General features: G+C 34.6%; 1 protein-coding gene and 1 non-coding gene across 3 annotated transcripts in view; both read left to right on the plus strand.

Moving 5' to 3' along the window:
- LOC113228268 (dihydropyrimidinase) overlaps positions 1 to 15,898 on the plus strand; it is a 105,883-nt gene that overhangs the window by 44,673 nt on the left and 45,312 nt on the right. For both annotated transcript variants that reach the window (XR_003310290.1, XM_026461533.1), the window contains exon 2: positions 1,893 to 1,987. Coding sequence is in view for 1 of the 2 variants with exons in the window: in XM_026461533.1 (XP_026317318.1) it covers positions 1,893 to 1,987 (95 nt within the window). In the remaining variant the exon portion in view is untranslated. The remainder of the gene's footprint in view (positions 1 to 1,892; positions 1,988 to 15,898) is intronic.
- On the plus strand, positions 13,861 to 14,053 carry LOC113228297. The gene has a single exon (XR_003310292.1). It is a non-coding gene; the product is annotated as a U2 spliceosomal RNA (small nuclear RNA).

A 15,898-nucleotide genomic window follows, 5' to 3' on the forward strand; every position in this document is an offset into this window, starting at 1 on the left:
CGCAACGGGGTGGTGTACTTTAGAAAAATAGTTTTACATAGCGATTTGAACGTAATCACTTTTTTATATACCTAACTTAAAATCTAGCGGAAATTACAAAGCGTGATTGCAGTCGATGTTGACAAGTTCAAATGTGTACATTGCCAGCATCGTAATCTGAACCTGACAATGTTAATCAAATCTGTAGCAATCGCGTAAAAAATGTATTGTCATTTTTTTAGTTCTTCAGGCCACAGGACATCTTTAACTAGATGAGTTAAATGTAGACAACTTTTAACTGCCTCCGTGGCCGAACAGTTACCATGCTGGTCGGTAGACCGATATGGTAGACCGTTTCGCGTGGTAACGCGAAACGGTCTACCATACGAAATATTTGTATGACCTACATTTATTTCTCTCGTGAGTTTGGTTGTAATTTGTGGTTGCCTATGTGCGTGTTTATAGCACCCGCAATACAGGGTTTCCCTAGTTCGGGGCTATAAGTGTGTGCGTTATTATAAAAAAAAATCGGAAATGTCTTTTTAATTTTATATATACATATAAAGCAATAATATATAAAATATAAAGTGCTCTTGGTATATAATTGAACCACATGTTTAAAATGCTTCTATCACATGAAAGGCATAAAAATAATACCAAGTACATGAAGCAAATTATGTTTATGTGAAGTTTTATAACTATCCTTATTTATGGATAAAAAAGTTTCGACTAATTTCGTTCGTAAAATTCTTAAACCTCTGTTCTGAAAAGTTGTGATTTTGTAGATATGATCTTTTTACACCAAGGGTGCGATTTGTGTCAATACACATTTAGAATAGAATAGACATTTATTGAAACGTCACAACACAGATACAAAAATCAAAACAAAAATTGATAACACAGACAATAAACAAAATAAAGAATACAATAAAAAAAACAACATAAAATAAGACAAATCAGACCAAAAGCAAAAAATAAATATAGACTACAAATTTTGTACTAACTAAACTATTTAATCATATCATTATCATTTCTGCCGACAGATGTCCACTGCTGGACATAAACGCTGGCCCGGCGTTGTTTGCATTAGGGACGCACATTACGACTCGATTTTTATGACGATCGATTCAAGTGATTTTGTGTATCGATTAATTTAAATTCGATTTTTGAGAAAATCGATTCGTCATTAAGGCAAATGGAATCATCTAGATTGTATTTAGAAGTCTCTTTCTGAACCGCTACTGAATCGTAAGGCTAATCCTATTTTATATTGTTCTACAGGAAAAGTAGTTTGGCAATAAATAAGTACAATAAGTCTACAACAATTGGTAATTGTTGCTACTTCTGTACCGCCGAAAGGGCTGTCAAAAATATAATTTTCTTTATAATAATTAATTAATATTAAAACGTGTGTTTTAATTTATTCTAATTTCCATGATTAATTATTATTAAATTTACCTTAATAAAAATTTATATTATTAAAATAAAATAATTTGTAAAACATAATGCAGCGTACATAGACGCTGGAATGGAATGTTTCTTTGTGAAATTAAAAATAAAGTATTTAATTAATAACTTTATTAGACATAACTGGTTGATGACTGTACCACCTCAGTCAACCGTGACCATGGGACATGTAAAGCGCCTGAAACGTTGGTTTGTTTGAAAAAACAAATATACGCGATTTTAATCCGGAAAAATAGTTTCACCTCCTATATGTAACAATCGCGAACACCTAAGAACTCGATAATAATGAGACGATTTTTATGAGATCCATTCAAGAGAATATGATCCGTTCTGTGGATCGATTCAGAAGCATGCGATCCATTATGATCCAGAAAATCGATTCAAAGGAAAAAAATCGTGCATCCCCAGCTCGCATCCATGTATAATATGGTATTTATTTGTTGCAGAGTTCTCAAAACCGACTGCTCATAAAAAATGGACGAGTCGTCAACGATGACGGAATGGAAGACGCTGACGTATACATCGAGGATGGCATCATCAAGTAAGTTTATTGTCCCTAAGATCGACTTTTGTTTGACAATTTTGTAGACACGCCCGCCTTATCGCACAGATGATGTAACAATTGTTGAGCTTCAAACTTAAGTGGTTCAAGCGGGTGTTACACGATTACGACACGCGGTACGACGAAATTTGACAGCATTTATTTTGTTTGCAATCGCTGATGCCCTAGGGTACTCCATTCAAAATAATGCGATGGTAAAATCGTATAGTCCATTTGTACTTAACGAAATGTAAACAATCTTGAGATGTCTATTTAATGAAATATATATTTATAAAATGATTTTTACTTACCTTGAAATACAAATACTTAGCTTCATATGAAATTGCATGCCTTATTTTATACCTATGGATTTGTAAAGTATACGTTTCAATAGAAAGATGTATCAAGATTGTTTACATTTACTTAAGTACCTAAACATATTGACTATAGTATTGCTCGTCAGGTTATATAATTCATAATAATATAATCTACTATATGAGTGTGCATGATATAACTACATAAAAAAAAACAATTCATTCACACAAGTTTTAAAAAAAACCGGCCTCAAAAGTTCGTGGAATTACATCTATTTGCCAAGTTTCATTGAAATCGGTTTCCGGAAATTGCGCGAAACCGGATTCATCCCCAAGTTTGCCACCCCTAAAGGTGGAATATTTTCTTAAAATTTCAATGGGTCCAATACTGAGGTACCGTCTTTCCAACAAAAAAGAATCAACAAAATCGGTTCACAAGGCCGGAGTTATCGCGTAACATACATTAAACAAAGAAAACTCGAATTTAGAACCTCCTCCTTTTGTTTGAAGTCGGTTACAAAGAAATATATACTATCTAAAGAGAAATTTGAAATATTTGTAACCTGCATTAATGTACAAAATGAGTGAAGAATTTTTCTGCAATTATCATAACAAAAAACACTATGAATCATATATTGAGAAGTATTGAAAAAAAAACTTTATTTTGCAATTTACTTATTCATTATTGTATAAGAATGCAATTTAGAATTTTTCGTACATGTCTTATCGTAATTAAGTTAGTTTTTATGTAACCTGAAAACCCACGTTCATACGGATAAAGTCGTGCCGATTACTAGGACATCGAAATCGTCAACCTGTGTGCGTAGTGGTGTCTTGTATTACGTTATATTTTAATCAGTTCAACTGCGTTTTTCGCTGCAGTGCTTTTTTCCCTTGTATCATACTGGGATCTAATTCAGGCTTCTTTGACCTTTCATAGAAGCCTTCACTATTTACTGTCACGCCCATAAGTTTATTAACCTACCGCCGCACCTACCGAAAATGTGACATAGCATTTTCATTTATTCCAATCATATTTCGCCATTTTGTAATAGAGTTGTTCTCCATGAAGTAGAGTCGATATGTAGAACTAGAATTAAACTTGATCTATATGATTAGAGATGACTACAATTGATACATGGACTAGAGTCTATCCATAGATTTGAGGTAATGACCATGTCTAGACTTCTCGACTTTGCGTGACTAAAGTTGTCCCCACTAGAGGTAATCTCGCTCCAAGCTTATCATTTTATAGTATTTGTAATAGAACTAGCATTGTGTAAGTTGTTCTCTATGACGTAGTCGGTATCAATTCCTCCTACGTCATAAAATTGGTGCATTTTATTTTTACAGCATTTGAATGTGAATTCATCTTTAAGACTAGAGGTAATGACTATGTCTCTGTGTAACTAAAGTTGTCCCCGCTAGAGTTCACCTTTACGAGTACAGTTAACCTTTATAACAAAATAGTGACATCTGATCAAAAGACATTGGAAACCATTTCACGCAACATTTGTAAACTAATCACTTCTCCGCTCCAAGATTAGCATTTTGTAACAGAGCAGTTGTAACAGAACAATCACTTTATAAAAGAGTGTTCTCTATGACGTAGAGTTGATATCTAGAACTAGAATCGATCTCTATGATTACAATTTGATGTCTTTGACTAGAGTTTAATCTTTAGGACTAGAGGTGATGATATATATGTCTCGACTTAGTGAAACTAGAATTGTTCTCACTAAAGTTAGTCACCATCTCAAAACAGTGATATCTAATGTTAAGTCTCAAACTAGGGAATTGCCTGTACTATAAGTACCACAGCAATGGTATTCAATCTGGGGCACTTCCCAGAACACTCAAACCAGAACCAATTTAGAAAAGTTAATTTCCCAAGTTGGTTCTACCGGGAATCGAACCCGGGACTTCCGCATCCACTACCGCAACCGCTTAAACTATAAATAGTTAGACCACTGAGGTCGTCAGATCTGATCAGAAGAAATCGGAAAGCGCCCAAGTTTTGGGCGTATGTACACTAATTACTACGTCACTTGTTCGCGCCAATATTATCACGGACGCACAACAGTAACGTGCGAAGTTAAATCAAATACAACAAACCTCTTCCTTACTTCATTAAAAACCAATGTTTTCCTAATAAACTAACACGATAATTATTTTAAAAACATCGGAAACCTGTTTCCAGAATAAAAGTGAAATGTGCCGGTTGAATTAACTTTCGTTAATTCATTTGTTAGTGTTATTCGACACGCGAACTTGTAGTTAGGTTATTTCTATTGGCGTTCTATTTTTAGATATTTCGCGAGGTAAATAACTGCAAGGCTAATCTATACACAGGATGTCCATGATCGAATAACTTCCCAAAAATACTGGTATAATTCAGAGCACGTTCAGCTTGACACTATATACCGCTGTAACTTTTTGTAGGGTAAGGATGATGGTGAAATTACAGCCACATGGGACTTGTCAACTCATGTCTCAGGGTGGGGCAGTGCCCCTCAAATTTTTGCGATTAAAACCTCTGAGTGGCATCGCAACTGCTATGGACAGGCATGTCGCTTATTACTCCATTAGTCACTTGGTATCAGAAAAAAGTTAGTAAGATAATGTTAATAGCAACATCTCTAGCCAAGACAGGTAGCTGTAAAGTTACCTAACTGGGTGACGAAATACTTTCATAGATTTCTCATTGATGTCGTTAGGGCTAAAAAAGCCGGTGAAAACCAAATACAAAGATCCGACAATAAGCACTTGGAAAAATTCATGAGATCCGCTGGTTCGTGCCCTGGCGTAGTTGGCATAGCGTCTGCCACGGTTTGCTAGGAGACGTCGGTTCGAATCCGGCCGGATCGACGAATTTAAATATTAAATTTAGTGGAGTAATTTTACAAAAATGTAAAAATAACAGTTCAATACCAAAGATAATGTTAGTTACATTTTTATTATAATTTACAAAAGGTTTGATAATTAATTAACACTATTTGTATATATGACAGTGAAAACTGAAAAACATCTCAGAAAATATCTCATTTGGGTACAACAAAAAATGTATTGCAGTAGTTACGGTAAGACCCACTTAGGACATCTAAAAATCGAGACACTTAGCAACAATATTTATTACCCACATTTCCCCAGTTTACGTGCTCAGCGGGGCGAGACAATACAGTTAGACCATCATGTGTTGTTTAGTGAGTAGCTTAGTGTATACCATGTGCTTACGGTGCCTTGGAAATGGTAACAATAACAATACGGGATATTGTACTGTTGTCTTGATTGATTTGTAAAGTAAGTGTATTAAGGATGAATGACCCTGTGGTATAACTGCCTCTAATACGAGTATGTATATTCAGATTGTAACAAAAAGACGTAACAACACTAGGGGCTCATTGTAATCAGGAATACAAAGAGGTGGATGCAGAATGACTTTTGAAAATAAAAAAAACTTTTATTTGATTTCAAATTCGGGACTTAATCACGTATAAAAACAAATTTTATTTATATTTTAATTTAAACTTTCACGATTTTCACACAGTATTTGATATAAAACCTATTTTAATTTCCTCGACGTCCTGGACGTGTTTCAACGTCCATGGTCTCGGACGTGTTCGAATATTGGTATCTCTTAAAGATCGAAAATTTCATCAAAAACGACACTCTGAAGCATTGTCCTCGGGAGGCTGAAAACATTGACCGAAGTAGCGATAACTTTCAGCGCGGTGTTTCGCTTATGACCAGTGGAGGCACAAAGTTACAGTACAGGTTAAGATCGCGTGATCTGCTCGCGTGAACATGCGGCATCCTTAATAATAAAAGTGACCAAAGTCGTAAGTAACATTTTTGGAAAGCTGCCGAAATTGGTTCATTTCGATTTCGTTTTTACATTTCTGATGATTATCCTCTTTTGTATTTCAAGTGTCAGCGATGCCATTCAAAAATCATTAACTGATTTTCTTGTTCAATAAAAACTTTATAATTGTTATACCAGCTATTTAAAATTTAAATGTGAAAGTTAAAGTTCAAAAGAATTTAAACCACACGAGGCGTTAAGACCTAAAAGCATGCGCAACAATAAGCATTAAACTACTTTAAAAAGAAACTGACTACTGTTAAAGTAACAGATTAAACATTTACATAAAAAGTGACTTAAAAGACTTACCGACAATTTCATTTTTACTGCTATCGCTGATGATATGGTACGATTAACTCGCTTTCTAATAACACAAAAGCTTGATGTAAAATTAGTAAAACGGTTGAACAATGTGACAAAGAAATCTTCCCATGAAACGTTTTTGTAGTTTTCTCCTGAGACTTGTGTAGCGTACGGACAGAACACAAATAACGCCAAATTAAATGTAAGAAAATTATTTAGAGTGACGATTCCCAAAGTGGTTTCTATTTCGACCCCTAGGGGTGCTCGCCAATCTGCAAGGGGTCCATGCCAGCATAAAAAAGTAGGGGTTATATATTAATATATTGATATTTTATTTCCTTTGTCAATTGCATTTATTATAGATATCTTTCAAAAGAATAGTACAGTTTTAGAATAGTTTTGTTTGAGATATAAGAATTGTCTTCTTGTAAATTGTATTTTGTTTGTTGTATGGTTTTTTAGAGATTTTATTTCATGTTAAAACGTTAACTTGATATTGGATTGAGTATTAACTTGATTCAAAGGGTAATTGTAACTCTTTGTGCATTTTTGCTGTCCCCTGAAGGGTCCCAAGAGATCTAATTTAAACGTGTCCACCTGATACATTGTAAACTTTTGGGAGTGCAATAAAGTATTAATTGTAGATACACGGCATTAAGCATGTCGTGGACATTATACAGATAGTACCTACTTAAGGACGGCAGCATATCAAGCTACTCATTGACGGATCTGGTTCCGGTGCTCTTGAGGCGATATTAGAACAAAAGTGTATAAGTTGGATATGCTGTTAACTTATTATAAGTCATATAAATAAACTGTAAAGTAAACATTCCACAACAAGATATGGAGCTATATTCGACTAGATAAATGTAAAAAAACTTAGTGTGAGTTAATTTTTGACTAAGTATGTAGACACTTTATTATACCACAAAAACAAATATATATAAAATATAAAATTATATAATATTAGCAACAAATTTTTTTATAATTTTACAGTTAAACTTATCATATTGAGTAGCACTGCATCAGCTGTCAAAAATACATTTGAAATTGATGAATTTGTAAAGAAATCCGGATTATAAAAGCGGGGGTCTAAGAAAAAAGACACGTGAAAACATACCACAAAAAAGTTTGGGAACCTCTGTTTAAGCCAGTCTTGAACACTTGGGTAACAAATAATTCATTAAACCTCGTACCTCCGTTAATGTGATCTTTGTGTAGGCACAAAAAACAGAATTACTATAAATAATTTTATACGACAATCAAATTGCCCGATATTGCGCTTGAAGAGTAAAAAACGATGAATGTCCAGAAATGAGGTTACGAAGTTTTGAAATTTAGCCGACGATTATACCATTTACCTACGTGAACAGTGCTTTATTTTTCACGCGGTAATTAATTTGTTTAGCGAATCAAGCAAATATGTTCAGTTTCATGGTCTTCTTTTTATTTAAGATGCTATGTTATTTAGAAGAAAACAATACTTATGATTGAGGCTTTTGATCGTATAGTAAAATTACAGGTACTTTTTTTCCACATTTGGGGCTTCGACTACCGGTTCAGATTGACGAATATTTAAAAATCTTTGAAAGCAGTTCGAATTGTCTTTAAAATCAAAGTTAAGTCTTCCTTCAGTAAAATTTTCTATCTATGATATTTACGGTACTTTCCCTCTGTGAGACGTCCTGTGTTGTGCTATTAATACTATACAATACATTTTTTTCGCTTTACAAAACCTAATGCTTGAGCTTTTGTTTGATTGTGTTCTTCGTATTGTTTGAATGAGAAAGTTTTGATTTAATTTGATAGCCCAGAAAGCCTATAGGTACTGTAAGCTTATAATGAACCAGCATTGTCCGTGCAGTTCAGTTTACAAGATTATGAGTTTCACTTTTTTGACATTAGCCCCCTTTACACAGTCACTCTATGACGCGTGATCAGGAGCGTACAGGATTGCGCGCGGGAAAGCCTGCACGCGCAATCGAGGGCGATTACCCGTTTGAAATGTTTTAAGCTAACGTTCTTTCGCGCGCGATTGCTAGTGTTCGTTTTTGTTACAACGGAAAGAGCGTCCGTGTAAAGGCTAATATAGCGCAAAATAGACCGCGTGAAACTGGCGCGTGTTGGAGTGCGCGATTGATGAGCAATCGCGCGGTCTTCAAAGAAAAGGTTCTTTATCATGCGCGATTGTAAAGTCTGTGTTAAGTCCGCTATTAACTATTATCACTGGCTTTCTAACGCTGTCATTTAGAGAGCAAGATGGAGATATAATTAATCATAATACTGGAAAAATAGTTGTCTTAATCCCAAAACACAGAACTTTACTAGTTTGAGCAACCAGTCGTCCACAATTAAAGCGTTACATTTTATGCGCGTTCTTAGATTTAAGTTTCATTGGGGAAGAAAATAAATAAATTGTTAAAATTATTATTATTTAACAATTGTACACAAAAAGGGAAACATTATGTTTTTTAAAATAATTTTGTTGTCATCGTACCATATTTATTATGTTTTGTCATTATCATTGAATGAATGTTTGCTATTTGAAAACAGAATTTGAGCGCATCTTATACTTATTCTTACGTTTTATTCAATATTGTGCGTATTTAAAACTGGCCACCATAAAAATATAACAATTTCCAGCGAAAAATGTCAGAAAATTAAACTATTGAAGAAAAATTTCAATTTAAGATCTGGCAGTATGGCCAATTAGACGCCGTAGTCTGTCCCGAAGAACGAAAAATTTTACTACTACTCAATATTGTGCTGAACTCGAATTTGGCGCAATTTAAAAGTTACTTTACGTTCTACATGAAGCTAAAAAAATGAAAAAGATAAAAAGAATTTAGAAACTGAACTTGTGATGTAACTTAAACTAAATCCAAAATTTTGTAAAAACTAACAAGAGTAAGTTACAAAGAGTAACTTTTTAAATTGCTTATTTTGACAGCTGAGACGTTAAATTTCACGTCAAATGGCACGTTATGATATAATTTTACTATGAGAAAAAAGGTGAACGACTTTTGAACGGCCAACACAAACTGCCTTGTACTTGTGATTTGACAGGCAATTTAACTTAGGACTTAATTAGGATTGCTATAGGAGCTCATAGTAGGCGCATGTCTCAGAAGAAAAGTTAGGGGTTCGACACCTTTCCAAGTTTGTGCTATCAACTGTCACTCACTAGGGATGCATAAATACTTATAAACCGATATGTCGAAGAAAATTTAAGTATACAATCCAAAGTGTTACATCCTATAGTGTGTTAAGTTCGTGACTTCCATTCGAACAAAACTAATAATATATTTAAGCCGATCGAAACTTCAAGAACAACTTCAAATGCCTTTGGTTGATTCATAACAGTACAAGTGCTGAATCAATCACTTTCGGTGTGAAAACATGATTCCTAAACATTTTCATAATAGAAAAAAACACAAACTTACCTCGAAATTTTACAAGATAACCGCTGTATTCAATAGGTACTTTACATATACCAATGATTTTCTTTGTATCAACTGAACTAAATAGAATATACGATATACATTTTTCAAATGGCTTTAATTTCGTTTTGTAAAGAAATAAATCCAGAGTCTCTGCCGCTCAACCCAAGCAAAATGAACCGTATGAAAAAACGCAAAAAAAAAATACGGGAAAAATTTGAATACGTTCTAAGGTAGTGTCGACTCTTAAGAGTAAAATAGAATTGGTCAACTAAGGCGTCTATTCCGAGCAATGATCTTATTAATGGATCGACAGGTATGCACAGATTTGCTCGATTTTTTTGACGATTTAAAAAATTCAATTGCAATTAAAAAATACGACATTGATCGTCTGCTTCTTACAAATTTACTCGTTTTGTTTGACCACACATGTTGGTCGGCAAAACACACGATGTCGATCATCTGAAGCTTGCAGATTTACTCGTTTTGTTTCATCTCCCGTGTCGATCGTCAAATAATCGTAGGCACCTTTACGCTCAAGCCACACAGGCTGCCGCGGAAGCGTTCCGGGAGCGGGAATTTTTATAATGTACGACTTTATGTGACAGCGGTCGCGAGTTTCAGTGTGGCATGGTTCATATGAATTTCCCGCGCCCGGAACGCTTCCGCGGCCACTTCTGTGTGGCCAGAGAATTATAGCAGGATTCTGCAGTACTAAACGAAACTAGTAGAACAGAATCATTGTTATAATAACTCACTTTTCGAAGAGTAGTATAAAATGGCATGTAATTGTATTTATATAAAATATGTAATGTTGAAAGAAATAAACTAAAACTATGAAATGGTCTCTTGAAACGCACTGAATGAATTCAAATTTTCAGTCTTGTTTTGTGAATATATTTGCTTCCTAGAAATGATAACACAAGCGAAATGAAGTGTTAATTTCCATCCGTCCTAGTTGCAGTTTTCTCTCGACCACGTCGCGAGCGCTCGGTTGCATTACACAATTGTTGGCGGGACAGGTCAAGCACCTGCCTGCTCCAATTAGTGGGTATTGTTCTTCACTAGGGGGCTCCATGACTCACGTACTAACAGATACAGAAGTAATTAGAAACTTACTAAGAATCGTTCAGTTTCCAAACACGTTACAAAAAAGATAATAAATTTTTTTAACTGCTTGCTCCGAAGTTCCCAACAGAAATTTAGGAGATGAAAAATCATAAGCAAACGTGTGTTAGCATGAACAAGAAGTCAGGAGGATTGCTAATCGCGATACAATACAGCGTAGTTGGGTATTTAGTACCTCTTGGTACACCAGATGTCGCGAGTACTAAATAGCTATTTTTTGTAACTAATTTTTCTTTTACATTGACAAGCTGCAATTTGTCAAAGCTTCTCCAATTTCTAGTGATAATAAACAAATGAAGTAGATGGCGCTTATTGCGTAGATTTTGGATAGTACTGGCTATTATTTTATTTTGTTTAGGACTAGCTGCATCTACCCATATTAGGAAGCGGTAATTTATAAATTAGTTTGTGACACACAATGCTATCTGTTGACACGCATATTTGTCAAAGTTCAAAAAAAATTTTAGCTCATGATCAATATTTGAATAAGATTACCAGGAAAAAAGCTGACTTCTAATATTTCATATTAAAGAGGAATTAATTGATATCCTACTTCTAGGCGATTGATCAGCGCCATCTAGATGTAAGACGGAATTTTGACCTTTTTCAGAGGTAGAGCATTTGCGCACTACGTCCGATTCGTATCAGGCGGTCTACTCTCGATCTCCGTCCGACATCCGTCCGAAACAATTACTGTCAAATAAGTACTATTCGACAAAATTAAAAGACAAGTATCAAGTATGAAGCTTTTTTTCGCATCACGTGTCTTATCATTTGGTAAAGTATTGCTTATTTGGCAGTAATTGTTTCGGACGGATGTCGAACGGAGATCGAGAGTAGACCCCCAGTTCCGAATCCGAGAAATGGTGGCCCGAAATGTCACAGTGATCAATTTATTTCTAGGTGTACTAGTGATATTCGTATTTTTTCGGATTCGAATTGGACTTTGTGCACATGCGACTGGACAAGATTTGTATACGGATTCAGAGCGAATACGAACGCAAACGCGCTTACAATCCGTATCCGTACGCAGATTAGCGATCCTCTTGAGTATTTGTTCTTGGTATTAGTGCTGAAAAGAAAAGCTTGTAATATTAGGTGTAATGAATAATACGATGTTTTGTTCATTTAATATACAATTTTTTTGTGAAATCGCTCCACTAGTTTGTTATAATTATTAATACAAAGATCGAACGCTAAAAAAATACTTTCGATCCGGCTAGATTTGAACCAGCGCCTTCAGCATACCATGCCTGATTCTCCCAACGTCAAAGAAGTCGTTAAAAACCAAAAACAAAGTTATCTAAAGTAAAAATATAACTGTGTCCTATAAAAAAACAACTACAATTTCTTCAAAATAAAATCAGTGCGGGTGTACCACTTACAGAATAGGTTTATTTTTCTTGTTTCGTGTATATTTATTTATTGACATTTTTTTTAATGCACGCTTTTTCTAGGTCTGAATTGCACACTTCACATCTGCATTTACTTTTTTTGCTATGCTTATTATTGCAGGTACTTTTGTGTTTGCTGTTTTTCTTTTCGAGGTGCAAACTTTTACCGTAAGTTAGATATTTGAAAATGGAAATACGGACAACTGTAATTTGCGCTAACTAGCTTTACCTAAAAATATTTAATGTAAATCGTTATTAATAGCTGTTGTTGTTCCTAATAAAATAAAATAAAAATAAATAAATGAAGTAAAATCTAAATGACTGGTAGCGGGTTACCGTTTTCTCACCATTTTGACTTAAGAGAAGAAAGTCTTAAAATCTAAAACTTTCTCTTTTCTAGGTACGTAATGGAGTATGTAGTTGCACTAATGGTTAATATCCAGGAATGGTAACATATCACAAACTCTAAATTTTTTTTCCGATATAACGTTTGTTCCAATTTTCATTACACCTAAAACCGAATTGTAACGAAACCGTTGTTCTTTTAAGATATATTGGATGTTTATCGCAAAGGCACGATTAGGTTCGGTTAGGTTATGTTTAAAAGAAAAAATATTTTCCTCTCAAAATTACTTTCGAGGTTATGAAAATTCGGCAAACGTTATTTCTGGAAAATGTCATTTTGGACTACTGATAGGTAACCTAGGAATATTTATTGCATTTTTCATTTGTACATGGATGTTTTTAATAGGAGAGGAGGACCAAAGAAAGAATGGATCGGAGTGACGAACGAGTTCACTGGTCACATTACTGACAGTAATGAAAATAATACGCTTATTTGTTTAGGTTACGCAAGGATTGTTACATTCTTAGGACATTCAACATATAAATGTTGATGAAACCTTAGTACTAAATGCAAATCAATTAGTCCAACTTCGCATTCAATATTAAACCGTGAAAAGTATGAAATGGAAAACAAACGAGTAATAAGTAGTTCGTAGTTATTACAACTTCAAGGCACTTCATATTTTATAACATGCTAATCTTGTGTCACGTAATCGAAAATAATAATAAAAAAAAAACATTAAATTTAAGCATAAACAACTGAGTTTTGCGATTCACAACCCAATTTTAAACAAACATACGACGGAAACGGCTTACCAAAACCGCAATGTAATTGCTTGATTTGTTTAAGCAAAAAGTTCAAAGTCACGGTCGGTGATAGAGATATCAAGATCATAAAACCACATTACAAATTCTAAATGTAACCACGACCTTGGTAGACTATCGCAACTTACTTGCGGTAGGTACTTACAGTTTAGTTTCGCTCGAATGTCGCTAGATGGCGTTGACCTGTTTTACTTAATTTCTGAATCGCGGTGTTAAGATTTTCCCTCGACGAATGACTACCGCAGTACAGTGTTGAATTGGTATCGCTTCTCGGCCTTTTGGCTAAGATCAAAGTGTAGTATCTGTTCTTTTCAGCTTAATATCTGAAAGTTCCCGCAATGCGGGACCAGTATATTAAACTGATTTTTGTGACCAGACGGGATGTTCGGGGCTCGCTCCACTCCCGTCACGGGTCGGCCCGGCATTGCAGTGCCGCCGGGGTCGGCCCACATAATCCATTTGAAACTGTTCGCTGACTAGCGAGTATTGCGATTTTTTTAAATATGTTTTTACTGTGTCGGATAAACAACACAATAATTTATGGGCGCTAATTGATTCATGACAGAACCTGAAGTTACATTTTGTTTTTTTTTTTCAATAAAAATTTCTGTGTGTAAACGATATACATGTATATATGTATGCACCTAAATCATAAAAAGTAGGTAGGTAAAAACGTAGAAAAACAAGATTTTGTTTGCGCCATCTCTGAGTTACTTTATTGTCTAATTTGGGTGCGTTCGTAAACTATTTAGGATTTACAATAACAAATATGTTTGAACTTAAAAAAATCTTATCGTTCTCAAAAGATACGAAAATTGTTACATAATTGCGAAAAATTCAACCATCTGGCTTATAACTTTGCGTGTAACTTTGTATTCATTGGAACTTTACTGCGATTGCTTGCAATGACAGTTATAGCAAACGTTGCTTGCTTGCTTTAAATAAATAGCTAACACCAATATTACAAAGTGACAACCCCAGAATACCTTAGCAAACGACACATTTGTGCCGTTGTAGCCTCGTAAGTGAAGTGACATTAATATTATTTCGCAGCTGGCTTGAGTGATGTGGGTATTTTTGAATGAATGTTCATAAAATATAATGAAAAGTTGCAATATTCTATTTGCTTTAGGAATATAGTTATGAGTTAGAGGTGTGATTTTAATAATTTATCAAAAATATACATATGACACGTACATTTAATCATTTATTATAACGAGCGATCCATTCTGTGTACGGTTTAGGTTCTTGGGTTTCTCTCAGACAAAAGTTTAAGGAGACTGAGTACATTTACTCAAATATGTCCGTAAAAATATACATAATTTCTTTCATTAAGTAAATAGATATCCGTAATATTAACCTTAGAACTAAGTCCAAACTCACGGTACCACGATTTCGTTTAACTACCATTCCAGAAAATATACAATAATATTCCGGAAAGTATATTAAGATTACCATTTCCTAAGTTTAAAACTTACATGAAAAGTATTTTAATTGAAAAGTCATATTACAAAATTGAAGACTACATTTTAGATAAAGATGTATTACACATAAATTTGATTCAAAGCGTATTCCATAGCATTCAAGTTTCTACCTCATTTTCTCACGGAAATCAGCACAATGAATGAGTGCTTTAAAAAATGACGTTTGGTTCAAATGCTTTCTTACATTGGCTCATAAATATCTTGTAGCAGCAGTGGAGCTCCTTGTGAAAGAGTTCGTCCAGGGAAGTACTGCCACCTTACCTATTTCTGCCGCCAAGCAGTAATGTTAGCATTACTGCGTTCCGGTTTTGAAGAGTAAGGGAGCTGGTGAAATTACAGGCACATGGGACTTGTCAACTTATGTCTCTGGGTGATAGGCGCAGTGGCAGTGCCCCTCAGATCTTTGCGATTTAAACATCTAAGTGGCACTGCAATTTTATAGACAGGCGTGTAGCTTGCCATCAGGCGCACGACTTGTTCGTCCCGTGACTTGATATTATTGAAAAAATATATCTAATCTCTCGCGGATCTATTTTCATATTTACATTTAGTACGTAAATATAAGGTAGAAATGTGCAATACAGGTGGAATTAAGCATCTTTAGCAGTAGCGTCACTGTTGCCAAGGACGCTGATTTCCACCTTTGTTTCCGCCCTACATTTACTAGTGGCAGGCCATAGAAACGAATAAACTTTCCCGTTATCAAACTCGATATCAAAAGCCATTCAACCTTTGCGTTACAAATCACGTCAGTGTTACATATACCACTTAACCGTATTAAAAATGCATACCATATTATAAATGTAAGATGAAACT

The sequence above is a fragment of the Hyposmocoma kahamanoa genome, unplaced genomic scaffold (genome assembly GCF_003589595.1).
Source record: "Hyposmocoma kahamanoa isolate Upper Pololo Valley unplaced genomic scaffold, ASM358959v1 224, whole genome shotgun sequence".
Classification (NCBI taxonomy): Eukaryota; Metazoa; Arthropoda; class Insecta; order Lepidoptera; family Cosmopterigidae; genus Hyposmocoma; species Hyposmocoma kahamanoa.